General features: G+C 40.9%; 1 protein-coding gene across 2 annotated transcripts; it reads right to left on the reverse strand.

The window, feature by feature from the left end:
- Window positions 1-1215: 1215 nt before the first annotated feature.
- On the reverse strand, window positions 1216-9181 carry LOC110622948 (ABC transporter B family member 19). 2 transcript variants are annotated; one of them, XM_021767710.2, is made up of 10 exons: window positions 8520-9181; window positions 8372-8426; window positions 7861-8036; window positions 7258-7458; window positions 6500-6759; window positions 6083-6399; window positions 5765-5988; window positions 4781-5600; window positions 4445-4686; window positions 1216-2653 (listed from the first exon to the last, which is right to left on the reverse strand). In XM_021767710.2, the coding sequence occupies exons 1-10, from the start codon at window positions 8787-8789 to the stop codon at window positions 1445-1447; spliced, it is 3774 nt and encodes a 1257-aa protein (XP_021623402.1). In that variant the 5' UTR covers window positions 8790-9181; the 3' UTR covers window positions 1216-1444. The 2 variants fall into 2 exon arrangements, with proteins under 2 accessions (XP_021623402.1, XP_043808484.1); XM_043952549.1 differs by lacking the exon at window positions 8520-9181 and having other exon boundaries at window positions 7211-7458; window positions 8372-8432.
- Between the last annotated feature and the right edge of the window lie 17944 nt (window positions 9182-27125).

A 27125-nucleotide genomic window follows, 5' to 3' on the forward strand; every position in this document is an offset into this window, starting at 1 on the left:
TTTACATCTAATAAAATAATTCTTTTAAGCACTACTTTTCTCATTATAATAATTCATACCATTTGCCTCTAATGAATGTGTCTCTACATTTTGTGACTCATGATATTAGAAGAATTTGAAAAGACTTTTTTCTAATTACAGTACTAGAAATATTCTTTAGTGAAATTAAAAAAAAAATATTTTTTATATAAAATAAACCTTCTATTTATTGTATTATTTTTAAATTGAGTGAGATTTATAAGTAGATTAAAAATGAAGTATATAACATTATAAATAAGAATATTATAAAAAGGTTGTTTGGTTTTGCCTAATGAGCATAGTGGCTTTTTTCCAATATATTGAGGTTTCGGTTTTGACATTATGTTTGGATATTTTATGGGGAGGAAGGAAAATAAGAGAAGGACTATTTTTATTTTTCCTCTCCTGTATTTAGAAAGACAGCAAAAAAAATTTATTTTATTTTCCCTCCAAATTTAGAGAGAAACTAAACAAAGGAAAATAAACTTTTATTTTCTTTCCTCCTTTTAGTTTCCTTTTTTTTATATAAAGGAAAATCAAGATTCCTTTTTGTTTTTCACTCATTATTTTCTTTCCTCTCCTCTTTCCTTCTGTCCAAACAGAGGCTATGTGGAAAAAGGGACTTAGAATTCAAGTGGAAAAAAAAAAAATTCTTATCCATTAATAGGGGTGTGTTATTTTTCATGTAATTTTTTGTTAATTTTTGTTTATGTAGTTATAGTTATAATAAATATATTGGATTGTTTTTAAAGAAAAAATCATTATAATTAAAGTGTTTATTGAGTGATTTTTTTATCGAGAAATTAATCAGATGTAATTAGATTAATATGATTAATAAATAACTTTAGCTTGTAACTAATGAGTTTAACGGAAACTTATAGAAAATGATATACACTCTGCGAATGTAGTCCTCTATTAAGAGAGCACAACATATTAAAATTGAGTGTTATTTTATTATTCGTGGGTATGGGTGATTGAAAAGGGGAAAAAAAAAGATGGATTGCCCTTATCTTCAACTGTAAATACCACCTTAGCAGACACATGCAACTAGCAAGGCAACAACCAGGGAAAAGGGTTTCTATTGATAGCTGCAAAAGATGGCTTCTGGGCTTATGCCCTTTTTTTTTTTAATTATAAAGTAAGACTTACAAAGGATAGGAGGAAAAAAAATTAATTGGATCACCAATCAAACAGATAGACAACAGGCTTATCAACCATTAGATATTAATAATATAACACTTGGTTACCCCATTTGAAATAGGGTGATATAGTTCTCAACATATAGTCTCCACATTTCCATATCTACAACTATCATCATCATTCAAAAAGAAGAGAAAAAAAATGGAAACATAAAGGTTAATGGACCCCAAATATAATTACCAACCACCGTGGCCGTGTTTGATCAAAACCCTCTTTTCCTCCTTTCTCATATGTGATGGTGCTGTAGCTGCAAGAGTCTAGAATAGGCCCCGTCAGGGCGGCTAACCAGTTCCGAGTGGCTGCCTTGCTCCACAATCCTCCCGTCTTGCACGACTCCGATACTATCCACACCTCTGATGGTTGATAAACGGTGCGCTACAAGAACCGTGGTTCGACCTCTCATCAACCTTTCAAGTGCTTCTTGTAGCACACATTCGGATTCAGCATCAAGTGCACTCGTAGCCTCGTCTAGTAAAAGTATTGCAGGGTCCTTAAGAACAGCTCTTGCTATTGCGATTCTTTGTTTTTGTCCTCCGGAGAGCTGAACTCCCCTTTCACCAACTGGTGTTTTGTACCCATCAGGCAATGCACTAACGAAACCATGCACATTGGCTGCACGAGCTGCTTCAATAACTTCAGCCTCGGTTGCGCCTTCTTTTCCATAGGCAATGTTATCGAAAATGCTTGCTGCAAAGAGAGCTGGCTCTTGTTGCACCAACCCAATCTTAAGCCTCAGTGACTTCAAATTCAATCGTCGAATATCCTTCCCATCAATCATAACTTTTCCAGCAGTAGGATCATAAAATCGCTCGATCAATGCAATCACAGAACTCTTTCCACATCCACTAGCTCCCACAAGGGCCTGGCTTTGGCCAGCACGGATTCTAAGGTTAAGGTCTTTGAACACTGGAACATCAGGTCGTGAGGGGTATGCAAAATCAACATGCCTAAGTTCAATTTCCCCATGGATTGATTCAACAGAATCAGCCTCAGGATCATCTGCATCAATCCTTGTGGAACGGTCCAAGATTGAAAACACAGACCCAACAGCTTCACCACCCCTTATAATCTCTGGAGCAAGGCTAACAGTTTCTGCAACTGAATTAGCTGTGATCACCAGGACTACAAAAACCTTAATAACCTTAGAGAATGTGGAGGACCCTTTGCTGACAAGATGAGCACCATACCAAAGGATGAGAGCTTCAGAGGCATAGAGAGCAAGCTGAGAGAGGCCAAATAGGAGGCCTGATGTTTGGCTCCTACGTAGGCTGCGAAGCTGTGGAACACGAAGCTCGTAGCTAAACAGAGAGGAGATTTTATCTTGAGCATTAAAAGCAGCAACTGTTCTGATGTTGCTCACTCCCTCACCAGCAATCATGCTAGTCTTTGCATGGGCCTTGGCGGTGTCTCCAGCAAACCCTTTGAGAGAAAGTTGCTGTGTAATAAATAAAATAACATGATCAACCATCAAGAAACACCCAAGAAACTTTTCCAATAAAATGAAATGGACTCCTTAGAATTGTCAGATTAAGATGTTAAAATGTCGAACATTTAAGCATGATTAGTACAAGATCTTCCCAGTTTTCCTTTGGTTATTTCGAAGTCCCTTCTTAAAAGAGACAGCCATCCAGTAGTCATTCAAACAAATGGACATGAGATAGAAGGCAGAGATCATCATTGAATTTAGAACTTAGGTTTTCTTTATTTATTTCTAATAATTCAGGTAAAGAGCCTTCATGTTCTTGGATGAATAATAGTTGGTAGCTTCCAACATGATTGCACACTAACTCAACTGTGTAAAGAATGGAAGGACCCACCAGGAGTGGAGCCAACCATGGCTAGAGTAGGCTCCCATTGCATATGCAAATTTAGATGCAACGACTGAGCAGTTGTTACTACAGGACCCAGCTTACTTATACACAGTTGGAAAACTATCAGAGATTCTGGAAACCCCATAAATTCAAGACTCAAGCTCAAAAAAAAAAAAAGGAAAGAAAAGAAAAGCTCAAAACGACAAGGACCACAGACTAATACGAACAATAATGCAGGAAAAGGGTGCCACTCAGCCACTGCCATGCTACTATTGACTCTGTCACTCACCTGACACTCTCCAACAAAAACACCCAAATACCCAGATTTTTTTTTATTTAGAAAAGAAAAGCAATGTAGCAAAGATAATATCTGCCAAGAAATGTGTCATAAATAATGTGATTCACGGGCGAAGAATCCATTGAAACACTCGCTGGGTGGCATCCATCTAGGAGTACTACACAGTGGTAAACAAAGCACTGAAAACTCATATACCTAGAACTGATATATAAACACTGCATGGTACAGTGTCAGTGCCAGGTAAAAATATAGAGAAAATGAAGTCCAGAGAAGAAAAAAGAGACAGGTCGAGATTTGACTGGGATAAGAAATACAAGAAAAAAGAGAGCATAAGGTCATGGCTAGCCTTGAGAAGTTAAGCTGAACAAGAGACACTTTCTCAGTGGCATGGAAATTGATGGGTTTTGGGTTATGGAATCTTGTCTATTTTTAGTTATTTACACAAGTATTCAAATTTATTATTAACTTATGTTGGGGGGTTTTTGAGGAGTTGGGAGGAAGCATGTGCAGTGCAGACGCAAGTGACGTTTTATTTTCCTAGATTTTGTCGTTTAATGGTGAGGGGTAGAGTGAAGTTAGATTCCAGAGATAAAAAAAAAAAAAGGAGATGCAAAGATCTGACACTGTTCTCGAAAAAATTTATGAATTAGGGAGATTCTGATTTACCCTTTTGCCCATATTGAACCCAAAAAAATGGTATTTGCCCTTGGGAAATTGAGGATGATTTGGGTATTGGGTTTGGACCAAATCCACCCAACAATATCGCCAAAAAGACAAAAAAAAAAAGGCAAAATTTACTATTTAATTCCTATATTATGAAAAAACTCATTAGTTGATCTTCTGTTTTGAAAAATATATTAAAATATGTTTAACGTTATAAAAAAGTCTACTATTTACTCTATTCATTGATTTTATTTGAAACTTATTAGTTGATCTATCAAATTTGTAAAAAGTCTACTGATCAGTCCTAATCAATACCTCCCTATTTTAATTAGTAGATTTTTCAGTAGGTGTGTTTTAATGTATTTTTTAAAAAAGAGATCAATTAATGAATTTCTCGATAATATAAAAATTAAATAGTAAATTTCTCATAAGAAAATAAAGAACTAAAGCTTACCTGTGCAAAGTTGGCAAGGACAAGAAGAGGAAAGGTAGCTAAAATGAGAAGGGAGACTCTCCATTCCACTATGAAAGCAACTATGAATGACGTGAGGAGAGAGGTCATGTTTTGTAGTATCACTGATATTCTCTCGGCTATTGCAGATTTAACATCAGCAGCATCAGTAGCTAATCGTGCTGCGACAAGGCTCGAGTTGTGCTCTTCTTCATCAAACCATCCAACTTCATTCCTCAGAATTGCTAAGGAGGGAAAAATTAAAGGGAAATTGTAATCAGGAAATGAATGTGAAATGAGACGGAAAAAAAAAAAAAGAAAAATGGTAGTTAATTTTACCTGCAAGCATCATTCTTCTTACTCTTGTAGTAAGATTCTCTCCCATTATACTGAAGAAGTAATGCTGAATCAAATATGCAACAACAGCATAAAGACCAGCACCAATGTAAATGAAAACATACTCCTTTGTCTTTCTTTCCATGGAGGCAGGATTTCTGTAATAGAAAACCTCAATCATGTTGCTCATTACTATGGCAAAGGTTGGACCAATAAACCCGGAAAGCACAGATCCTATAGCACCCATTATAGAATATGGCCATTCAGGAGCATTTAGTTTGAGTAGTCTGCAGAAATAGCCATCTGGTGCTGGATTTTTACGGTCAGTTTCAGCATTGGAGATCATCTCAATACGACCATCAGCACCTGTACTATATGAATAGCTCAAGTTCCGTAAACTTCCAGACCGGAGGCTTAAAGATTTTGTTGAAAGTGAATGACTTAGACGTGTTGAGCGTGATCGTCGAGTTGATGGGTTTGCGAAATCTCTCGTTCTCACCATTTCTTGGAATCTGATTAATGAAGCATATGCTCCCCCTTTGGAAATCAGTTCTTCATGGGTTCCTGTCTCAACAACTTGCCCTTGTTGGATAACTGCAATTGTATCAACATTTCTAATAGTGGAGAGTCGATGCGCAACCACTACAGTTGTTCTTCCAACCATGAGACGGTCTAATGCTTCTTGAACTATGCTTTCAGAGCCTGCATCAAGGGCACTGGTAGCTTCATCCAAAAGAAGGATCTTTGGATTCTTCAGCATAGCTCTAGCAATTGCAATTCTCTGTTTTTGGCCGCCAGAGAGTTGGACTCCTCGCTCTCCAACCTGCTCGGGATCCATGTGTTCATAGCATCAAGAAACAGTAATAGGTCAAATGAATTCAGACTAAAACATGAATTTGTTCCTTTTTTCTCACGATAATCAAGGTCGAAAATATTTATACAAGTTATCATAGAAAAATGGTATTAGCATTGCTTACATATACCAACCTGAGTATTGTAGCCATTAGGAAGCAAAGTAATGAAGCTATGAGCATTTGCAGCAGAAGCAGCAGCTTCCACTTCATCCATTGTGGCATCAGGCTTTCCATATAGTATGTTCTCAAGTATGGTGGTCGCAAAGAGCGCAGGTTCTTGATTCACCAACCCAATCTGATCGCGTAACCACCTCAGTTGCAGGGTCTTTATGTCCACATTATCAAGCAAAACTTGTCCTGCTCACCAATGATAAACATCAGGCATCAGTACAATCATCCATCTATGACCATGAAAACTCGAACATTGAATCGTGACAAGTTTCTTAATTACCCTGATTAGGATCGTAAAACCTCTCTATCAGAGAGACAACAGTACTTTTCCCTGATCCACTACCACCAACAACAGCAACAGTCTTTCCAGCAGGAAAGAAGATTGAGAAATCGCGGAATATTATAACGTCTGGCCTTGATGGGTAACTGAAAGTTACATCCTTGAATTCAATGTTCCCATTAACCTCTGGTAAGCACTTCCCATCCGAGGGGTCTTGAATAATGGTAGGCTTTTGCCTAATAATTTCCATCAACTTGTATCCAGCAGCTTTACCTTTGCTAAATGCCCCAAGATTTGAAAATGACTGGCCCAAACTCCTGTGTAAAACAATATCAGTTATGATATCACCAATCTTATTTCTTAATTTTCTTTAAAAAAAAAGTCTAAATTTTGGTATTTCATTAGTTTAATATTTACATGCCACCAACAATGGCGGAGAAAATCGCCGTGAATGCCTTTCCTCCATCAGTCTGTCCGTTTCTGATAAAAACACCAGCATACCAGAAAACAAGGGCCCATGACATGCATGCTATTCCATAAGTACACCCTAAACCCAAACCTTTGGCCATCCCAGCCTTGTATCCAAGCTTTAAAGTATTTTGTATTGCATCTGAATACGAATTTAAGGCTTTGCTCTCCCCAACATAAGAATAAACTGTCCGAACTTGCGCAATAGCCTACGCAATAAAACAGATAATTTAGATGACCAGAACGAATGAGCAACATAAACAAAAACTATTGCAGTTCATACATTTCATCACTTTATAGCCATGGTTTTATATCAAAATTTGGCACCAATTAAGGGTCTAAAAGCCAAAATTGGATTAAATAATAATAATTAAGAAAAACAGTAAAGTGTAGAAAAAGCTGATGCCCATTTCACAGTTGCACATGGAAACTCAACCAAATCCAATGATACACAAAATGCCACTTCCAAACCACCGCATAGGCCGCAGCTTTCCAGTGCACAACAAAATAAAAAAACTAACTTGATATCAACACAGGCTGTGTTTCCTTGTCATTAATCCAAACATTGAATCACGGAATCTTGTGGCACCCGAAAAGAACAACATATCATCAACTCAACAAAACTTCGAAATGCAACCCAGAAAAGAAAAGAAAGCTTACAAATTGAAGTAGCTTTTTTGGTAGCAGAAGGGCTAATAAAACATCACCTGCTCGGCAATTATGCCGGCTTGTGCATAGGATTCGCGGCTCTTGGATGTGAGGCCAGTGAGTGTATATGCATACAAGCCACCAGCAAAAGCTATTCCTGGTATCACTGCTACACTTAGCAATGCTAGCCTCCATGCTGATACAAAACCAACCACTAGCCCAGCTAGAAATGTTGATAGATAGTGTATAAAGTTTCCCACCTAAAATTCACAAACAAGTATAATATTAAAAATACAGAATCAAACTAGGAACAATAGAAGCTAGAATTTATTATTTCTCATTAAGTTAGCTAATGGATGGATTTAAGAACAGAAATCAGAAAAATCCAACGTGGGAGTGGCGCGCAGGTTAAGTCAGACTTGCTAATATGCGCCAGTCAAACAAGAAGGCATGGGACCCGCATTAATTCAATTTCAGAATGAGCATTTACTGCAAATTAACGCTAACCCCCACAACACTAGATTTTTGCCGCACACGCACACAGTACAAAATCAAGAAGCATTAATGAACCCACAAAAACACAAAATAGAAGCAGAAAAATCATCAAGATGAGAATAGCAAAAAGTTGATAAAAATAATAAAAATAAAATCAAAAATAAAACCTTCTCGCTAATGGCATCTTGGACAAGAAGAGTGTCTGTTGAGACACTAAAAACAATATCTCCAGTTCTTGCATCTGTGTCAAAGAATCCAACATCTTGTTTCAACACTGCCTCTAGATACTTCTTCCTCAGTGTGCCGACTTGTCTCTCTCCGGTGTACATCCAGCAAGAAATCTCTGGTAAATCCCACCATTTTCAAAGCACAATAAATAGCTTAATTACCATAAAGATGGAGTACTGTTAAGGACATATGATGGGTGGAGATAACGTTTTAAAGAGATGGGAAGAAAAAGAAAATGATGAAATTGACAAATGAAGAGAGAAAAAAGGACGAAAGGCCAATCCATGGACCACTTGGGCTAAGCTTTGCAGCCCTCTGGTCCGATATGAACGCACTACACGAGTCATGTTTTGTTCTGTTCTGGGCCATGGGTGAAGCACCAACCATGTGTGGCTCTATGATCTATTCATAAAACAACAAAAACAAGCACAAAAAGGTAAATGAACGTACCTGCATATGATGATAGACACACAACAAGGCCAAGATAGACAAAATATAGCGCATACTGCAATCATCACAAGAAATATGCGGAAGAAGAGTAAGCAATAGATCTCTCAGATCTAACATTAGCATTAAAAAGGAATGAAATTTAACAGACCTTGGAGACTTCATGGGTCATTTTTTCCAAATCAGATTGATTCTTGCCAAACCCATTAACCATTTCACCAAATAACAAGAAAAATACTGGCATTGATGAGCCATGAATAATGGCTCCTATGCTACCAGAGATCATTAGCAGCCAATCATACTTATCAGCAAATGAGAAAAGCTGGTAAAATGGCAAGCTCTGTTCTTTCTTCTTCTCTGCCTCTGGCAATGATCCTTTAGTATTAGTATTATTTGTAGTATCTACACTCTCTGCTGCCATTTTGGCCCCCCAAAAAAAACAAGCTCCTCGCTTCTCCTCCCTCCAAAGGCCAAGAAATCAAATGAAACTTTGATAAACAAGTGGGGTGACTCAAGAAAAATTGTGTAGTGTCAATCTTGAGTGAAAACAGCTTGTGGGTATATTGACATTGAAGGAGAGAGATCTGAGCTTTGAGAAAAGGGGCATGTGCAGAAATTGGGAAGTGAAAAAAAGTGTTGATAGAGGCAGTGAGAGGGAGAGTGTGAGAGTGTGAAAAAGCAAAGAGTATTTTGGACTAGTGGTCAAAGGCTGAGAGAGAGAAAGAAATGAGCTTTTGAAGGGAGAAAGGAAGGAGTTATATAGCGGAGGATTCAACTGTGTGGATGTTACAACTTCGAAGGAGAAAAAAAAAACGCTAAGAAATTTGATCCAGGCTAAGAGGAATCTGATTAACTGGGTGGTGTCCTACTTGGGCTGTCTTGGTTTCTGTACCACCAATTTTATTAATCTTTTATCAACTCCAATTTTATATTATAATTTATATGTTTGTATAGCAAGTTATCTACAATTTGCTCATGCAGAAAAACATTGAAAACAAAAAAAGTAGTATCCCATTTTTAAATAAAATTATGAAGTAATTAGTTTTCCTATTATTAAATGTACACCCTTACTCAAAAAAAAAAATTTACCGAATATTTTTTTCCATTTTTTCGGATGTTTAGGGAAATTCAAAAATTAATTAATAAAATTTTTTCTTTATACAAAGAAGATCAAGTATTTTGTTAATAAGTATTTCTCTCAAAGATTTATCCGATCAGTTCCAGGTAAGGATCTCTTCTGATCCGATAGCAAAAATTGGCAGATTAGGCTCCGTTCATATGGTTATTAGTTTCTTTTAAATATAAAATTAAAGAAAATTTACTTATTTTATTTACATTATAATTTTTTAAGTATGGATTTGTAAGATAAAAAAAACATCAAATGAATTGTTTTGACAACCTCTCTGATATTTAAGTCAGTGTATATATTAATTATGAAATTTACTGATGGAGAGAAGAGTGTATCTGATTATAGATATTGTAATTTCCTTATATAGTGTATTAGATACTGTTTGAATATGATATGACAATTGATTGTCTGAAAAGAGGCTCTTATGTCGCTTATGAGTGCCCTTAAGTCGCTTATAGGTGCCCTTACAACGTCTAAGTAGGCAATTGGTTGCTTGAAAGGGCGCTTTTACATCGCCTAAAGGCACTGTTAGGTCTCTTAAATGGGCAGCCTAAGTGGGCAATTGATTGTCTAAAAGGACGCTCTTATGTCGCTTAGGAACACTCTTACTGTAACGACCCGAAAATCGGACCGCTACCGGCGCTAGAATCCAGATCGGCATAAGGCCGCCGGGACCCGTAGCAAGCCAAACATTCATCTTGTGAACCTGTTTAATCCCATACATGATCAACAACATACATAAAAATTTGAACTTTTCTTTCCATTCAATCACCAAACTCAACCTGTGCATGCACTATACATAGACATAACCATCAACCCACACTGGAGTCCTCAACAATGCTCCAATGGGGTAACATAACATACATTGAGTTTGGTTCAACATAAACATCTATTAAAAACATTACATTTAAAAGATCATGTAAACAAAGGGGATTAACATACAACTAGGGTCAAGCACATCTCTAATCCTTAATATCATCATTACATTACATAACTGTACTAGACATCATATATCAACATTTCTCATGTCCACACTAGCTATTACATGACCATAACTTCATTACTCTTGCTGACCTCCTGGTCTACCCTGTACCTGCAAACCTGGGGGTTAAGGGAGAGGGGTGAGCTACTAGAGCCCAGTGAGCAGAATAATAAAACATTTATATTAAAGGTTCATGCTTTCATGGAATGCATCACATCACAACTAATCATATCAAGGATGAACTTGTCACCATTTAGCCCTCTACATATTCCAATCATGCCAGGGGCGTAGTGCAGGCCACACCTGGTCTTTCTCTTATACATAACATAACATACATAACCAATTGTGCCGGGGGCGTAGTGCAGGCCACACCTGGACTTCCATATCATATCATCATGTCATAACATATGAGGGCTAATGGATCATTCAACATTCATCCACATCAACAACATATTATGCAATGCAACATATTCGTGAATTCTAATGCAAACACCCTAATATATCTCATAGCATTCATGATGCGTGAATCATGCTAAGCTTTCATTTAATTTCTCAATTTAAAACATTAAGTTTTAGTTCCACTCACCTCTGGCTGAAGCTCTACTGACTCTGAAGCAGCTATCTCACTGCTGAGGTCCTCGATTCCTCGGGTCCGAACCTACACAGGTGGACTCAAATGAGGGACCAAACATTCCTGAACATGACTCTAAAATACTCCCCAAAAACCCCCTCAAACACCTTAAAACATCCATAGAAAACATGCAAAGGAGGGCTGAACAGGGCACTTTCGGCTGCAGGTTCGGCGGCCGAAAGGCCCTCCAGAGCCGAAAGTCATGCACCTTCGGCGGCACTTTCGGCGGCCGAAGGTTCCCTCCAGAGACGAAACTCATGCATGTTCGGCGGCACCTTCGGCGGCCGAAAGTCCCTTCCAGAGCCGAAAGTCATCTTTCGGGGGCAGGGTTCGGCAGCCGATTCATGCTACCACAGGCAGGTTCGGCGGCCGAAAGAACCTTCAGCTGCCGAACCTGGTTTCTCCCAAAAGGGCAGAAACTCAGCTCAACATGCATAAACGCCTCCCAACACATTCAATCATGCATTTTCCTATTTTACAACATGCATACTCAAACATACAAGCTCCTAGGGGCTTCAAACTATCCTAAACCCCATCTACAACACATCAGACAACCCACATTGTTCATAAACATACATAAACCCATAAACATAACAATAACCTATTATGCATTTCTACCCCATAGATCTTCATAAAACTAGTTTAAAACATGCAAGAAAGGTTGGATCTAAGCTTACCTCTTGAAGATCGAGAGGAAAGACGATCCTAGCTTGGAGGTAGGGAGAAATCCACTCTTTGGTCTCCAAGCTTCCAAACTTGCTCTTTTTGCTCAAATCTCTTCAAATCAACATAAAGCTTGTTAAAACATGAAAGATCGGAGGGAAAACATCAAAAACGAATCGTAGGAGAGCATGAACTTACCGTGGCCGAAAATGGGGAGAAAACTCGCCCGTTTCGGCCATGGAGCTCTTATATAAGGCTGGCAGACCACCTTTCGGCAGCCGAATGTGCCCCCACATCTCATACAAGTTCAGCGGCCGAACATGAGGTTCGGCGGCCGAACCTTTGAGACTTGCGGAAGCCTAACTTCCCCCCTAAACCATCCAATGTTCGGCGGCTGAACTTGAGGTTTGGCGGCCGAACCTGGAAATGCCTCCTTGGTCCTTTTTCTTTTAAAACTCAATTTCTGTAATACCCGGCTAGACTCCGGTATCGGAATTCCTACCGTCTGGTGGAATCTCGGGTGTCGGAGACCTCTAGAAGGGTAAAAGCATGTTTTCATAAAATGTTTTAATGTGTTTTATGTTTTTAATCAAGAAAGAAATGAGTTTTTGCTTGAAAATGATCTTGGAGGAAGACCCAGGTTCGGCCGCCGAACCTCAAGTTCGGCTGTCGAACATGCATGCACTTCGGGAGTGCTTTAGGCCCCCGAAAGCATAAGTGAGGGAAGTCCAGGTTCGGCCGCCAAACCTCATGTTCGGCCGCCGAACATGGCATGCATGCGGAGGCACGTTCGGCTCTCGAATGTGGCCTGGCCAGCCACCTATAAAGGGGTCCCTTAGCCGAAAACGGGCGAGCTTTTCCCCCATTTTCGGCCAAGGTGAGCTCTCCGCCGTCCCTCACCGATCTTGAGTTCTTTCCTTCCAATCTTTCACGATTTTCACTAGTTTTCACCTTGTTTTGAAGATTTTTGAGCAAAAGGTCAAGTTTTGAGCTTGGAGACCCAATGAGCTAAATCTCTCCCAACTCCAAGTTAGATCGCCTCTACTCTAGATCTTCAAGAGGTAAGAGTCGATCTCTAGCTTATGATGTGTTTTAAACAAGTTTTATGCAAGTTTATGGAATAGAAATGCATGTTTAGGTTGTTTTGAGTTTATGGGCTTAATGAGTGTTTTTGAGCAATGTGGGTATGCTTGATGTGTTGTAGTTGGGGTTTAGGCTAGTTTGAGACCCCTATGAACTTGTATGCTTGATTGTGTATGTTTGGGAGTGTTGTAGAATAGGTTTATGCATGTTTGAAAGGGTTTGGGAGGCGTTTGTGCATGTTGGAGCTGAGTTTCTGCCACTTTGGAGAAACTCAGGTTCGGCCGCTGAAGGAACTTTCGGCCGCCGAACCCGCTTGTGGAGGCAGCCTTCGGCTGCTGAAGCCTGCCCCCGAAAGAGGACTTTCGTCTCTGGAGGGCAGTTTCGGCCGCCGAAAGTGCCGCCGAACATGCATGAGTTTCGTCTCTGTCTGGGAGTTTCGGCCGCCGAACCTGCCTGACTTTCGGCTCTGGAGGGACTTTCGGCCGCCGAACCTGCCGCCGAAAGTGCCCTGTCCAGCCTTCCTTTGCATGTTTTTCTATGGTTGTTTCATGATGTTTTAGGGGATTTTTGGGGAGTAGTTTAGAGTTATGTTCATGTATGTTTGGTCCCTCATTTGAGTCCACCTATGTAGGTTCGGACCCGAGGAACCGAGGACCCCAGCAGTGAGTCAGCTGCTCCAGTATCTGGTCAGAGCTATCCAGAGGTGAGTGGAATAACTCATTACATTTTAAAGCAAATAATGGACATTTTAGCATGATTCACGCATCATTAATGCCATGAGATATACTAGGTTGTTTGCACTAGACTTTACGAAGATGTTGCATTGCATATTTTGTTGTTGATGTGGATGAATGTTGGATGATCCATAGCCCTCGACCCATGATGCGACGATATGATATGTACGGTATGGAAAGGAAAGACCAGTGGGACCCATTCTATGTTCTCTGGCACTATGTAAGAGAAAGACCAGGACCCATTCTACGTTCTGACACATTGGAATGTTATGTTATGCTATGTAAGAGAAAGACCAGGACCCATTCTACGTTCTGGCACTATTGGATTATGTAGAGGGCTACTGGTGACAAGTTCATCCTTGATGTGATATGTTTGTGATGTGATGTATTCCATGAAAGCATGAAATGTTAATTTAATGTTTTTATTATTCTGCTCACTGGGCTTTATAGCTCACCCCTCTCCCTTAACCCCCAGGCTTGCAGGTACAGGGTAGACCAGGAGGTCAGCAAGAGTAATGAAGTCTTGATTATGTAATAGATTGAGTGGACATGAAAAATGTTGAGATGTTCATGGATGTTAGAGGTGTGCTTGACCATAGAGTATTGTTATCCCTTTTAATACATGATCTCAAATGTTTTATGATGTTTATGTAAACTAACTCAACCCATGTTATGTCACCCATTGGGACTTTGATGAGATCCCAAAGAGGGATCAATGTTTATGGTTATGTTTATGTATAGTGCATGCACAGGTTGAGTTTGGTGTATGAATGAACGAATGAAAAGAAAAGTTTTAATTTCTATGTATGTTGTTGATCATGTATGGGATTAAACAGGTTCACAGGATGTATGTTTGGCTTGCTACGAGTCCCGGCGGCCTTAAGCCGATCTGGATCCTAGCGCCGGTAGTGGTCCGATTTTCAGGTCGTTACAGAATGGTATCAGAGCCCTAGGTTCATATGATCGGACCTAGAGTGTCGGGCTTATAGATGTTCTAGAAGGTCAAGCACAATAGGAAGATCATGTCCACTAGGATAGGATGTCGAGTCCTGTCTTGTATGATGATGTGAAATGTCATGATTTTATGCATGTGCATTAATGATATGCTATGTACATGATGAATGTGATGCGAGTTCATGTGTTTCCATATGAACCATATGATGCTAATGTTTATGTGATGTGTGCTGTTTTTCAGAAAACAGGATGAGAGGAACTCGTCGATCTGCACGATTGACTGGAGTACCACCTGAGGATGAGGGCACGAGCGCCCGTCCTCCTGCATTGCCTAGGGCAATGTCATGTAGATCAATCAGAGAAAGAGTGTCAAGGGACCCTAGAAGGTCTTTTGATGCTAGCAGAAGGGGGACAGACAGAGGAGGAAGTTCTTCAGATGTGAGGGAGGTTATGGAAGAGGATCAGAGGAGGGATGGGAATCTGGATGTCAGCATGACGGAAGAGGGGATAGGGGAGTCACAGGGAGGCGCTCAGGCCTCGGGGTATGGTTTTCCACCCCATTATCCACCCTTCCTGCAGGGTTCAGGGTATCCGATGGGAGGCACATCGGATTACTCCAGCTTTAACCCCTACGCTACCTACATGCCTTATCCACCTTTCTATCCACCTTACCCACAGTACCCAGCTTATCCACCCTCACCCTTCTATCCTAACTCGGCAAACCCCACCTCGGGGAATGCTGCACCCCCACCTCCACCACCTACAGAACCAGCAGCCCCAGTTACTCAACCTTCTAGACCTAGCTCAGCCGGTGGGAGCAAAGTGAAGATGACAGATTACCTTAAGCTGGATGCTCCCAAATACAAGTCAGGGGATGACCCCTTTGAGTACCTGAGGGTAGTGAAGACGATAACTGATGAACTAGGGGCAGATGACAGCAGGGCCATTCAGATGGCAGGGTTCACTTTAAAGTGCAAAAAGGCATGGGAATGGTTCAAGTGTTATGTGGACCCAAGACTAGACGGCATGACATGGGAAGAATTTGCAAATGAGTTTGCTGGATGGGCTTTTCCAGACAGTTCCAGAGAACTGAAGATGATTGAGTTTAAACAGCTGAGGCAGACAGAACACATGAATATAGAGGAGTACACGGATAAATTCTTAGAGCTATTGCCTTTTTCAGGGCAAGCTCTAGATACAGATTCGAAGAAAGCCAAGAGATATGTTATGAAACTGCATTCTAGGTACTCCTCTTTGATTCAATCAGTTGAGAGGGAAAGTTTCCACACTGTGGTGGATATGGCTCGAAGGATGGAGGCTAGTGCCATAATTAAGGGATCAGTGAAGCAGTCAGTGGCCCAGTCTTCAGGAGTTAAGACCCCAGGCAGAAGAGGGCCAGGTCCCTCTTCTCAGAGTTCAGTTAGCAAGAAGTGGAGTAACACCACCAAGAAGCCGAAGAAGAATAAGTTCTGGAGTAAGTTGAAATCCGGTCTGGGATTAGGCGGTGGCTCGAGCTCAGGCTCAGATGGTACAGAATGTCTAAGGTGTGGGAAGCCACACAAGGGAGTGTGTTGGGCTGGGACTAATGCATGCTTCAGATGTGGACAGGAGGGACACATGGCTCGGGAGTGTCCTAGAGCACCTTTTATGGGTCAGCCCCAGCAGACAGCTTCTAGTAGTGTGGCACAGCCAGCAGCTCCAGCCATAACTCAGGGCAGTGGCAGAGGTAGAGGGAGAGGGGCAGCCTCTTCTTTTGGTTCCCGAGGTGAAGGTCCATCAGCTCCAGCCAGGATCTTCACCATGACACAGTAGGAGGCTAATACATCCAACACCGTGGTGTCAGGTAATCTCATCATTGGGTGTTCTAATGTGTATGCATTAATGGACCCGGGTGCATCTCATTCTTTTATTGCTCCGAGAGCCGTTGAGAGGTTGGGTCTGATAGTCTCTGGGTTAGAGTGTCCCCTATGGGTCAGTGGACCCAAGTGTGACCCGTCAGTGGCAGAGTCAGTCTGCCAGTACAGTCCAGTTTTCGTTGAGGGAAGATGCCTTTCTGCCGACTTTGTGGTTCTAGATTTGACAGATTTTGACGTCATTCTAGGGATGGATTGGCTATCTACCCATGGTGCTACTTTGGACTGCAGAGACAAGGTAGTCAGGTTCAGAGATCAGAACGGGTCAGAGGTCGTCTTCAGAGGAGACAAGAGGGGTACACCTAGAGGTCTGATATCAGCTCTTCAGGCTCGTAAGTTGCTTAGGAAGGAATGTCAGGGGTATTTGGCTCATGTGAGAGAGCTAGTTAGTCAGGTCAGGGAGCCAGCCTCAGTGCCAGTTGTCAGAGAATTTCAGGATGTTTTCCCAGAGGAGCTTCCAGGACTGCCACCTGCTAGGGAGATAGAGTTTGAAATCGAATTGATGCCTGGAACTAGACTGATCTCTATTCCTCCCTACAGGATGGCTCCAGCTGAGTTGAAGGAATTAAAAGAACAGTTGCAAGAGCTGGTAGAAAAGGGTTTCATCCGACAGAGTACCTCACCTTGGGGTGCTCCAGTCTTGTTCGTGAGGAAGAAAGATGGATCCCTTAGACTTTGTATCGACTACAGGCAGTTGAACAAAGTCACTACCAAGAACAGGTACCCTCTGCCAAGGATCGATGATCTATTCGACTAGCTAGCAAGAGCGGGTTATTTTTCCAAAATAGATCTGAGGTCTGGGTACCATCAGCTGAGGATTAGAGAAGAGGATGTGCCAAAGACAGCTTTCAGAACCAGATATGGGCATTTTGAGTTCCTTGTAATGCCGTTCGGGTTAACCAACGCCCCTGCAGCATTCATGGATCTCATGAACAGAGTGTTTAGCCAATACCTGGATCACTTTGTTATTGTCTTCATAGATGATATCTTAGTGTATTCCAGGAACGCAGAGGAGCATGCCCATCATCTGAGGTTGGTTCTGCAGACCTTGAGGGAACATGGCTTGTATGCCAAGTTCTCTAAGTGTGAGTTCTGGCTGAGGAGCATTTCATTCTTGGGGCATGTAGTGTCAGAGAACGGGATAGAGGTGGACTCCAAGAAGATAGAAGCTGTGGCTAACTGGCCTAGACCCACTTCAGTGACAGAGATTAGAAGTTTCTTGGGTTTGGCAGGTTACTATAGGAGGTTCGTTCAGGACTTCTCAAAAATTGCAGCTCCTCTGACCAGACTAACCAGGAAGAATCAGAAGTTTGTATGGACTGACCAGCGCGAAAAGAGTTTTGAAGAGCTTAAGAAGAGGTTAACGTCAGCACCAGTGTTAGCTTTGCCAGCTAGCAATGAGGATTTCACAGTTTTCTGTGATGCGTCCCGTGTGGGACTGGGTTGTGTATTAATGCAGAATGAAAGGGTGATTGCTTATGCTTCTAGACAGCTGAAGAAGCATGAGTTGAATTACCCCACACATGACCTGGAAATGGCAGCAGTAATCTTTGCACTCAAGATGTGGAGGCACTACCTTTACGGGGTTAAATGTGAGATCTTCACGGATCATAAGAGCCTGCAGTACATCTTGAGTCAGAGGGATCTGAATCTGAGACAGAGAAGATGGGTAGAACTGCTGAGCGATTATGATTGCAAGATTCAGTACCATCCGGGTAAGGCGAATGTTGTGGCAGACGCCTTAAGCCGGAAATCACTCGGCAGTTTGTCCCATATATCGGCAGAGAGGAGACCAGTGGTGAAGGAGTTTTACAAGCTCATAGATGAAGGTCTACAGTTGGAGTTGTCTGGTACAGGTGCTTTAGTTGCTCAGATGAGAGTGGCACCCGTGTTTCTGGAGCAGGTGGCTCAGAAACAGCATGAGGACCCAGAGTTAGTGAAGATTGCCAGGACTGTTCAGTCAGGCAAAGATAGTGAGTTCAGATTCGACAGCAATGGGATCCTCCGCTATGGGAGCCGACTATGTGTACCAGACGACATAAGGCTAAAGGGAGACATTATGAGAGAGGCTCATAATACAAGATACAGCGTTCACCCCGGAGCCACCAAGATGTATCAAGATCTGAAGAAGGTTTATTGGTGGCCAGCTATGAAGAGAGAAGTGGCACAGTTTGTGTCAGCCTGCGAAGTATGTCAGAGGGTGAAGCTGGAACATCAGAAGCCGGCTGGAATGCTTAACCCATTACCTATTCCAGAGTGGAAATGGGAGAATATAGCTATGGACTTCGTGGTGGGGTTACCGGCAACGTCCAACAGATTGGACTCCATATGGGTGATTGTGGACAGACTCACCAAATATGCTCACTTCATTCCTGTCAGGAGTGGCTATTCTGTGGACAAGATGGCGCAGGTGTATGTTGATGAGATCGTCAGGCTGCATGGGGTTCCTGTTTCTATAGTGTCCGATAGAGGACCCCAGTTCACCTCCAGGTTTTGGCGGAGTCTGCAGAATGCCATGGGTACCAGGTTGGATTTCAGTACTGCCTTCCATCCACAGACAGACGGACAATCAAAGAGGACCATCAAGACGATAGAGGATATGCTTAGAATGTGTGTGCTAGATTTTGGCGGTTCTTGGAGGCAGCATCTACCCTTGGTAGAGTTTGCCTACAATAACAGCCATCATGCTAGCATCGGGATGGCTCCATATGAAGCTTTATATGGAAGGAAGTGCAGGTCACTTGTTTGCTGGGAGGAAGTTGGAGAGAAGGCCTTGGCAGGGCCTGAGCTAGTAGAGATCACCAGCAGGGTGGTACCCATAATCAGAGAAAGGATCAAGATTGCTGCAAGCAGACAGAAGAGTTATGCAGACATCCACAGAAGGCAAGTAGAGTTTCAGGAGGGGGATCTGGTATTGCTCAAGGTGTCTCCTATGAAACGAGTGGTTCGCTTTGGGAAGAAAGGTAAACTAGCCCCACGATACATCGGACCCTTTGAAATATTGCAAAAGATTGGGAATGTGTCGTACAAGCTGGATTTACCTGCTTCAATGGAAAGAATCCATCTAGTTTTCCATGTTTCCATATTGAGGAAGTTTGTGTCAGATCCGGGCAAGGTTCTTAGTGAGCCTGATATGGAGATCCAAGAAGATCTCACTTACGTTGAGCAGCCGGTACGGATCATAGACACCCAGATTAGGAAGCTGAGAAACAAGGAAATCCCGATGGTGAAAGTCCTGTGGAACCACCACAATTTGGAAGAATGCACTTGGGAGACACGGGAGTCCATGCTTTAGCAGTACCCTTATCTCTTCTGAGGTTAGTTTTATGTGTCTTCTATGTGTATGTTATGTTGTATGCTTTGCATGTACTAGTTGAGAAACATTCAGGGACGAATGTTCTTAAGGGGGGGAGAATGTAATACCCGGCTAGACTCTGGTATCGAAATTCCTACTGTCCGGTGGAATCTCGGGTGTCGGAGACCTCTAGAAGGGTAAAAGCATGTTTTCATAAAATGTTTTAATGTGTTTTATGTTTTTAATCAAGAAAGAAATGAGTTTTTGCTTGAAAATGATCTTGGAGGAAGACCCAGGTTCGGCCGCCGAACCTCAAGTTCGGCCGCCGAACATGCATGCACTTCGGGAGTGCTTTAGGCCCCCGAAAGCATAAGTGAGGGAAGTCCAAGTTCGGCCGCCGAACATGGCATGCATGCGGAGGCACATTCGGCTCCCGAATGTGGCCTGGCCAGCCACCTATAAAGGGGTCCCTTAGCCGAAAACGGGCGAGCTTTTCCCCCATTTTCGGCCAAGGTGAGCTCTCCGCCGTCCCTCACCGATCTTGAGTTCTTTCCTTCCAATCTTTCACGATTTTCACTAGTTTTCACCTTGTTTTGAAGATTTTTGAGCAAAAGGTCAAGTTTTGAGCTTGGAGACCCAAGGAGCTAAATCTCTCCCAACTCCAAGTTAGATCGCCTCTACTCTAGATCTTCAAGAGGTAAGAGTCGATCTCTAGCTTATGATGTGTTTTAAACAAGTTTTATGCAAGTTTATGGAATAGAAATGCATGTTTAGGTTGTTTTGAGTTTATGGGCTTAATGAGTGTTTTTTAGCAATGTGGGTATGCTTGATGTGTTGTAGTTGGGGTTTAGGCTAGTTTGAGACCCCTATGAACTTGTATGCTTGATTGTGTATGTTTGGGAGTGTTGTAGAATAGGTTTATGCATGTTTGAAAGGGTTTGGGAGGCGTTTGTGCATGTTGGAGCTGAGTTTCTGCCACTTTGGAGAAACTCAGGTTCGGCCGCCGAAGGAACTTTCGGCCGCCGAACCCGCTTGTGGAGGCAGCCTTCGGCTGCCGAAGCCTGCCCTCGAAAGAGGACTTTCGTCTCTGGAGGGCAGTTTCGGCCGCCGAAAGTGCCGCCGAACATGCATGAGTTTCGTCTCTGTCTGGGAGTTTCGGCCGCCGAACCTGCCTGACTTTCGGCTCTGAAGGGACTTTCGGCCGCCGAAAGTGCCCTGTCCAGCCTTCCTTTGCATGTTTTTCTATGGTTGTTTCATGATGTTTTAGGGGGTTTTTGGGGAGTAGTTTAGAGTTATGTTCATGTATGTTTGGTCCCTCATTTGAGTCCACCTGTGTAGGTTCGGACCCGAGGAACCGAGGACCCCAGCAGTGAGTCAGCTGCTTCAGTATCTGGTCAGAGCTATCCAGAGGTGAGTGGAATAACTCATTACGTTTTAAAGCAAATAATGGACATTTTAGCATGATTCACGCATCATTAATGCCATGAGATATACTAGGTTGTTTGCACTAGACTTCACGAAGATGTTGCATTGCATATTTTGTTGTTGATGTGGATGAATGTTGGATGATCCATAGCCCTCGACCCATGATGCGACGATATGATATGTACGGTATGAAAAGGAAAGACCAGTGGGACTCATTCTACGTTCGCTGGCACTATGTAAGAGAAAGACCAGGACCCATTCTACGTTTTGGCACTATTGGATTATGTAGAGGGCTACTGGTGACAAGTTCATCCTTGATGTGATATGTTTGTGATGTGATGCATTCCATGAAAGCATGAAATGTTAATTTAATGTTTTTATTATTCTGCTCACTGGGCTTTATAGCTCACCCCTCTTCCTTAACCCCCAGGCTTGCAGGTACAGGGTAGACCAGGAGGTCAGCAAGAGTAATGAAGTCTTGATTATGTAATAGATAGAGTGGACATGAAAAATGTTGAGATGTTCATGGATGTTAGAGGTGTGCTTGACCATAGAGTATTGTTATCCCTTTTAATACATGATCTCAGATATTTTATGATGTTTATGTAAACTAACTCAACCCATGTTATGTCACCCATTGGGGCTTTGATGAGATCCCAAAGAGGGATCAATGTTTATGGTTATGTTTATGTATAGTGCATGCACAGGTTGAGTTTGGTGTATGAATGAATGAATCAAAAGAAAAGTTTTAATTTCTATGTATGTTGTTGATCATGTATGGGATTAAACAGGTTCACAGGATGTATGTTTGGCTTGCTACGGGTCCCGGCGGCCTTAAGCCGATCTGGATGCTAGCGCCGATAGCGGTCCGATTTTCGGGTCGTTACAATTTCCTTTTTGCTTAAAACTATAAAATACATTAAAACATTTTATGAAAACATGATTTTACCCTTCTAGAGGTTTCCGACATCTGAGATTCCACCGGACGGTAGGAATTCTGATACCAGAGTCTAGCCGGGTATTACACTTACCTTGTCTAAGAACGCTCTCACGTCGCTTAAGTGGGCAATTGATTGTGTGAAAGGACGCTCTCACGTCACCTGAGTGAGTAATTGATTGTGTGAAAGGACGCTCTCACTTCGTCTAAGGGAGCAACAAGTCACTTAAATTTGAAGAAAAATTTTTCATTAGGTGGAGCATACTATCATTTTAGAATTGTATCTCTTTTATAGGTGACATGATCTGTTAAAACTCATCTGCAAAATAACTCTTGTACAAGATATAAAATCATAAAAATTGATTTTATGTCGCTTAGGGACACTCTTACCTTGCCTAAAGACGCTCTCACGTCGCCTAAGTGGGCAATTGATTGCGTAAAAGGACGCTCTCATATCGCCTAAGGGAGCTACAGGTCACTTAAATTTGAAGAAGAGTTTTTCAATATCACTACAAGAATTCATTAAATCACTAACGGATTGAAGTTCGTTAGTGATACTAACAGATGTTACTAATAGATTCTGGAAAATATCTTATCCACTAACGGAGGCACATAACCGTTAGTATTTCTGTTAGTGACGAATACGTTTGTTAACATCCATCACAGATCCGTTAGTGATATACTAACAGATATATTTTCTGTTTAAAATCTTTTGGTGATTTTATTATATTTATATCTAATGTTATTTTCACTAACGGACCAATAATTCGTTAGTGAATTAAAAATTCAATTAAACGATATCCCATCTGAAATCCCTAAATTGTGTTCTTACACATTTGAAAAATCTCAATCTGACTGAAATCCGATTTTGCGTCGAACTACTGTAGCTTTCACTGCCATCACCATCCACCGTCCACCGCCATAACCGTTGACAGGTGCGCTATTCCCGCCATCACTGTCGACAAGTGAGCCATTCTCGCCAGTCTTGCCATTCCCGCTAGTCCACTATTCCCTCCATCACTGCATCTTGAGTTTCTCCCCCATCACTATCCACAGGTACGCCATGCTTGTGTTGCCTGATTCCTGTTATTGATTTTTGTGGAATAATAACAGTAACTTCTTCATATTGTTTCTTTTTTTCTCCTTGAAATTGTCTGAGATTGATTTTTGTGAAATTTTTTATTTGTCTGATTCATGTTTGGACTGCTGCTTATAGTGTCGTTGATAATTGTAATTTCACTGTCTTCCTTTATGTTGAGGGATTCGAAGGATGTGTGATGAAAATTGTAAAGCATAGGCACTTTAGACCAATTGAAGAATTAGACAGCAACACTGCCAACTGCCATGTTCTGTTCTGCTTTTCTAGTTTATTTTCTATTCCTTGGATCATTCCTTGAATTATGAGAAGAGAAATAGTTTTATTTAGTAGTCATAAATTAAATTAGATTCAGGTTGTTTGACTTAGATAACTGTTAACACTTTATGTGTAAATTTCTGCTATATATTTACACTTCCAAAGGAATAGCTGGGAGAACAGGAATCAATCCATGGGTCTATCAGCCATTGGTGACCCAATCAGCTCTCCTATCAGATTTCTATACATAGATTATCTATTATAAGAATAACCTTCTTTTGCCACCAGCTTTGAGCTGTTCTTTTGTGACTAGGTTTATTTCAGTAACAAATTCCCTGTTCCTGATTTTAGCATTGTTTTTAGTAGCTGAGTTCATTCCATGTTCCTTATTATTTATAAATTTGTTGTCTCTGATAGGATAATTCACATAGGTTACTTAAGGGTGCATATTGACTACAAATCGATATTGTGATAAGCCTTCTTACACATATTATTTATACATTTTAGCATTGATTATTTATACTTTTTATTCAAGTATATATTATTGTGATAAGCCTTCTTACACTGTAACAGCATGCCCACCAAAGGTGTAAAGAATGTTGGTAGCCCTAGTAAAGTAGAGAACCATTGTGGATGGACCAGAGTGTTCCACTCCATCAATCTACAAATCAATAAATTAAATTAAAAAAAGAGGAGGAAAGGAATTAGTTAATAATAAATTAAAGAACACCCAGCTTAATTGGATTATAGATAAATCAAGCCAAAATTGGACTTTTTAAGTTAGATATATAGAATGCTAACTTGTCCATGAATAAGAGAAGCAATTGTGAGATACCATGCAGTATAAGTAGTCATTATAAGGCCTAAGAAAGACCAAGAAAGTTGCTTGGTTGCTTAGCCTGCAGTATAAGTAGTCATTCCATGACATTATGACAATGCACATGTGTCATGCATATCATGTATACTTAGCAGCTGCTTGGTTGCTTAGCCTAATGCTTGAAAAACCAAGAAAGTTGGCCCCTTGCTTAGTCAATTGTGATGGTTGTATCAACAAAATGCACTGTGGATATTCAACTCTAGCATGGAATGTAGTATTTCACATCCCCATTTTACGTGTGGTGTATAAGCTATCCTTCTAGATTTAATAGTTTAATCGATGTGTTTTTTCTTCAGTTGGAAGTGACGTTGACTTTGAGATGTGTATAATTGTTAATGTATTTGCCCTAGGCCATTATCTTAAACCTTTTTGTATGTCATTTTGGTTATTAATAAAAGAGGTTTAATTATCATTATTATTTGTTTGCATGTTCATAATAATGATTAAACATCCCTGGTTATTTATTATTATGGTGATAATAATAAAATATGACTAGTATGATTATTGATTGATAATCATGAGATGATTATGTATATGTTGATATAATTCAATAATTATATATACTTGTTAGAGAACAAAGTATTGAATGGACCCGCATTGAGATCACTACATGGGTTATTGTCATAAGTGAATCTCAAAATAATTATGTCTTAATCCTTTGACTTGAGATTGTCATAGTTTCCAACATAAGGACTGTTAAGTTTTGACATAACCAAACATTATCTTTAATCGAACAATCATAAAGATTATGATTGAGCATAATAGAAATTATGTAGAGGATATTGAATAATCAAGATAGAATTTATCCATCTTTTTGAGAGAGATATCTTCTGGGCCCCTCGATAAGTGAGACTGAGAAATGCATGGTCGTGCTCAAATGAATTGATAGTATGATCAATATCATTTGATTTTATCAATCTACTTAGAGATCAAGAAATCACAAGTTTGAACATTATAAGTTTGACATTGACCATGACTTATGTTCAAACTAAATATCGTGTGACAAAGAGATTAATACATATTCTATTTATTAAGTTTTATCGAACTATCGATCCTCATATTAGTTGGGTAGTTATAATGTCTTGTTAGAGGCCGCTTATGAATTATGGGCCTTGTGGGACTGGGTCTATTGCCAATTAATGTGAGCCTATTGGGTCACACACAAAAGAACATTGTTGATGTGCTATATCATCTTAATGGGCTAAAAGCCCATTAGTATAATTAATAATAATAAAGATATTATTATTATTAATATTAATTATTATTATAAGATAATAATATTTAAAAGATCTACAGTCTATCTGTAATTATTACAGATAAAAGATTTTTTGGTTTTCCTTATAAAAGAAAACTATTATGTAAGATATTTGAGTATCTATGAGACTGTGATAGTTGGTGTAACGACCCGGAAACCGAACCGCTACCGGCGCTAGGATTCAGATTTACTTAAGGTCGCCGGAACCCGTAGCAAGCCTAACATACATCTTGTTATATCTGATGAAATCTCATACATGATCATACATTTTCATAAAAACTTAAACTTTTCATATAACAAGCTTGACCTGTGCATGCATCATAACTGTAAACATAAAAACCCCATACTAGAGCCCTCATCAAATGCTCTAGTAGGGTCTACATCTCATACATCAAGCTTGGTTCAACACATCTCATCATTAAAAATATTTACATAAAGATCATGTACAAAAGTGATTACAATCTATCAATAGGGCCAAGCACAATACTATCCACAATACATTACATGTCCACTACTAATCTATTACATAGCATATACCATCAACCTTGGTGACTTCCTGTGCTATCTCTGACCTGTAAACCTGGGGGTTAAGGGAAAGGGGGTGAGCTACTAAAGCCCAGTGAGCAGAACTATAAAAAACAGTTTATATAACATATGCTCGCATGAAATGCATCACAACACAGACAATTCACATCAAGGATGGACTTGTCACCAGTAACCCTCTACATATCCAATGTGCCCAGCCCACAACGGAGCTCCTCAGGACTTCCTCTTAAACATAACATAACAGATCCAACTGTGCCAGGGGCATAGCATGGGCAAACCCTGGTTTTTCCCTTACATCGTGCCAGGGGCGTAGAATGGGCAAGCCCTGGACTTCCATACCATATCATATCATATCATATAGAGGGCTAGTGGGTCATCCAAAATCCATCCACATCATCAATACATAATGCAATGCGTCATATTCGTGAATTCTAATGCAAACAACCTATTACATATCATGATGCATGAATATGCTTAAAAGTTTAATTGCTTTGAAAATAAAACAAGTTCTGTTCTACTCACCTCTGACTGGCTCTGGAACAGCTAACTCACTGTTGATCACCTCGGTTCCTCAGGTCCGATCCTACATAGGTGGACTCAAATGAGGGACCAAATATAACTCTAGCAAGACTCTAAACATCTCCCCAAAAACCTCCTAAAACATCATAAAACATGCATAGAAGACAGGCAAAGGAAGGCTGGGCAGAGGACTTTCGGCGACAGGTTCGGCGGCCGAAGGTCCCTACAGATCCGAAAGTCAGGCACTTTTGGGGGCAGGTTCGGTGGCTGAAAGCCTTCACAGACCCGAAAGTCACTAACCTTCGGGGGCAGGTTTGGCGGCCGAAACTCCCCTCCAGATCCGAAAGTCCAACTTTCGGAGGCGAGTTTAGGTGGCCAAAACTGCCTCCTCTGGCAGGTTCGGCGGCCGAACCTTCCTTTGGTGGCCGAACCTGGGTTCTCCCGAAGGGTAGAACCCAAT

This window comes from Manihot esculenta, chromosome 17 (assembly GCF_001659605.2).
Source record: "Manihot esculenta cultivar AM560-2 chromosome 17, M.esculenta_v8, whole genome shotgun sequence".
NCBI classification, from domain to species: domain Eukaryota; kingdom Viridiplantae; phylum Streptophyta; class Magnoliopsida; order Malpighiales; family Euphorbiaceae; genus Manihot; species Manihot esculenta.

Coding starts and splice junctions, on each gene's coding strand:
- LOC110622948 (XM_021767710.2), bottom strand. CDS start 8,789: ATGGCAGCAGAGAGTGTAGATACTACAAATAATACTAATACTAAAGGA. Junction 5,601..5,764: donor CTAATGGCTACAATACTCAG/GTTGGTATATGT, acceptor GATCCCGAGCAG/GTTGGAGAGCGAGGAGTCCA. Junction 2,654..4,444: donor TCCTTGCCAACTTTGCACAG/GTAAGCTTTAGT, acceptor TTTATTACACAG/CAACTTTCTCTCAAAGGGTT.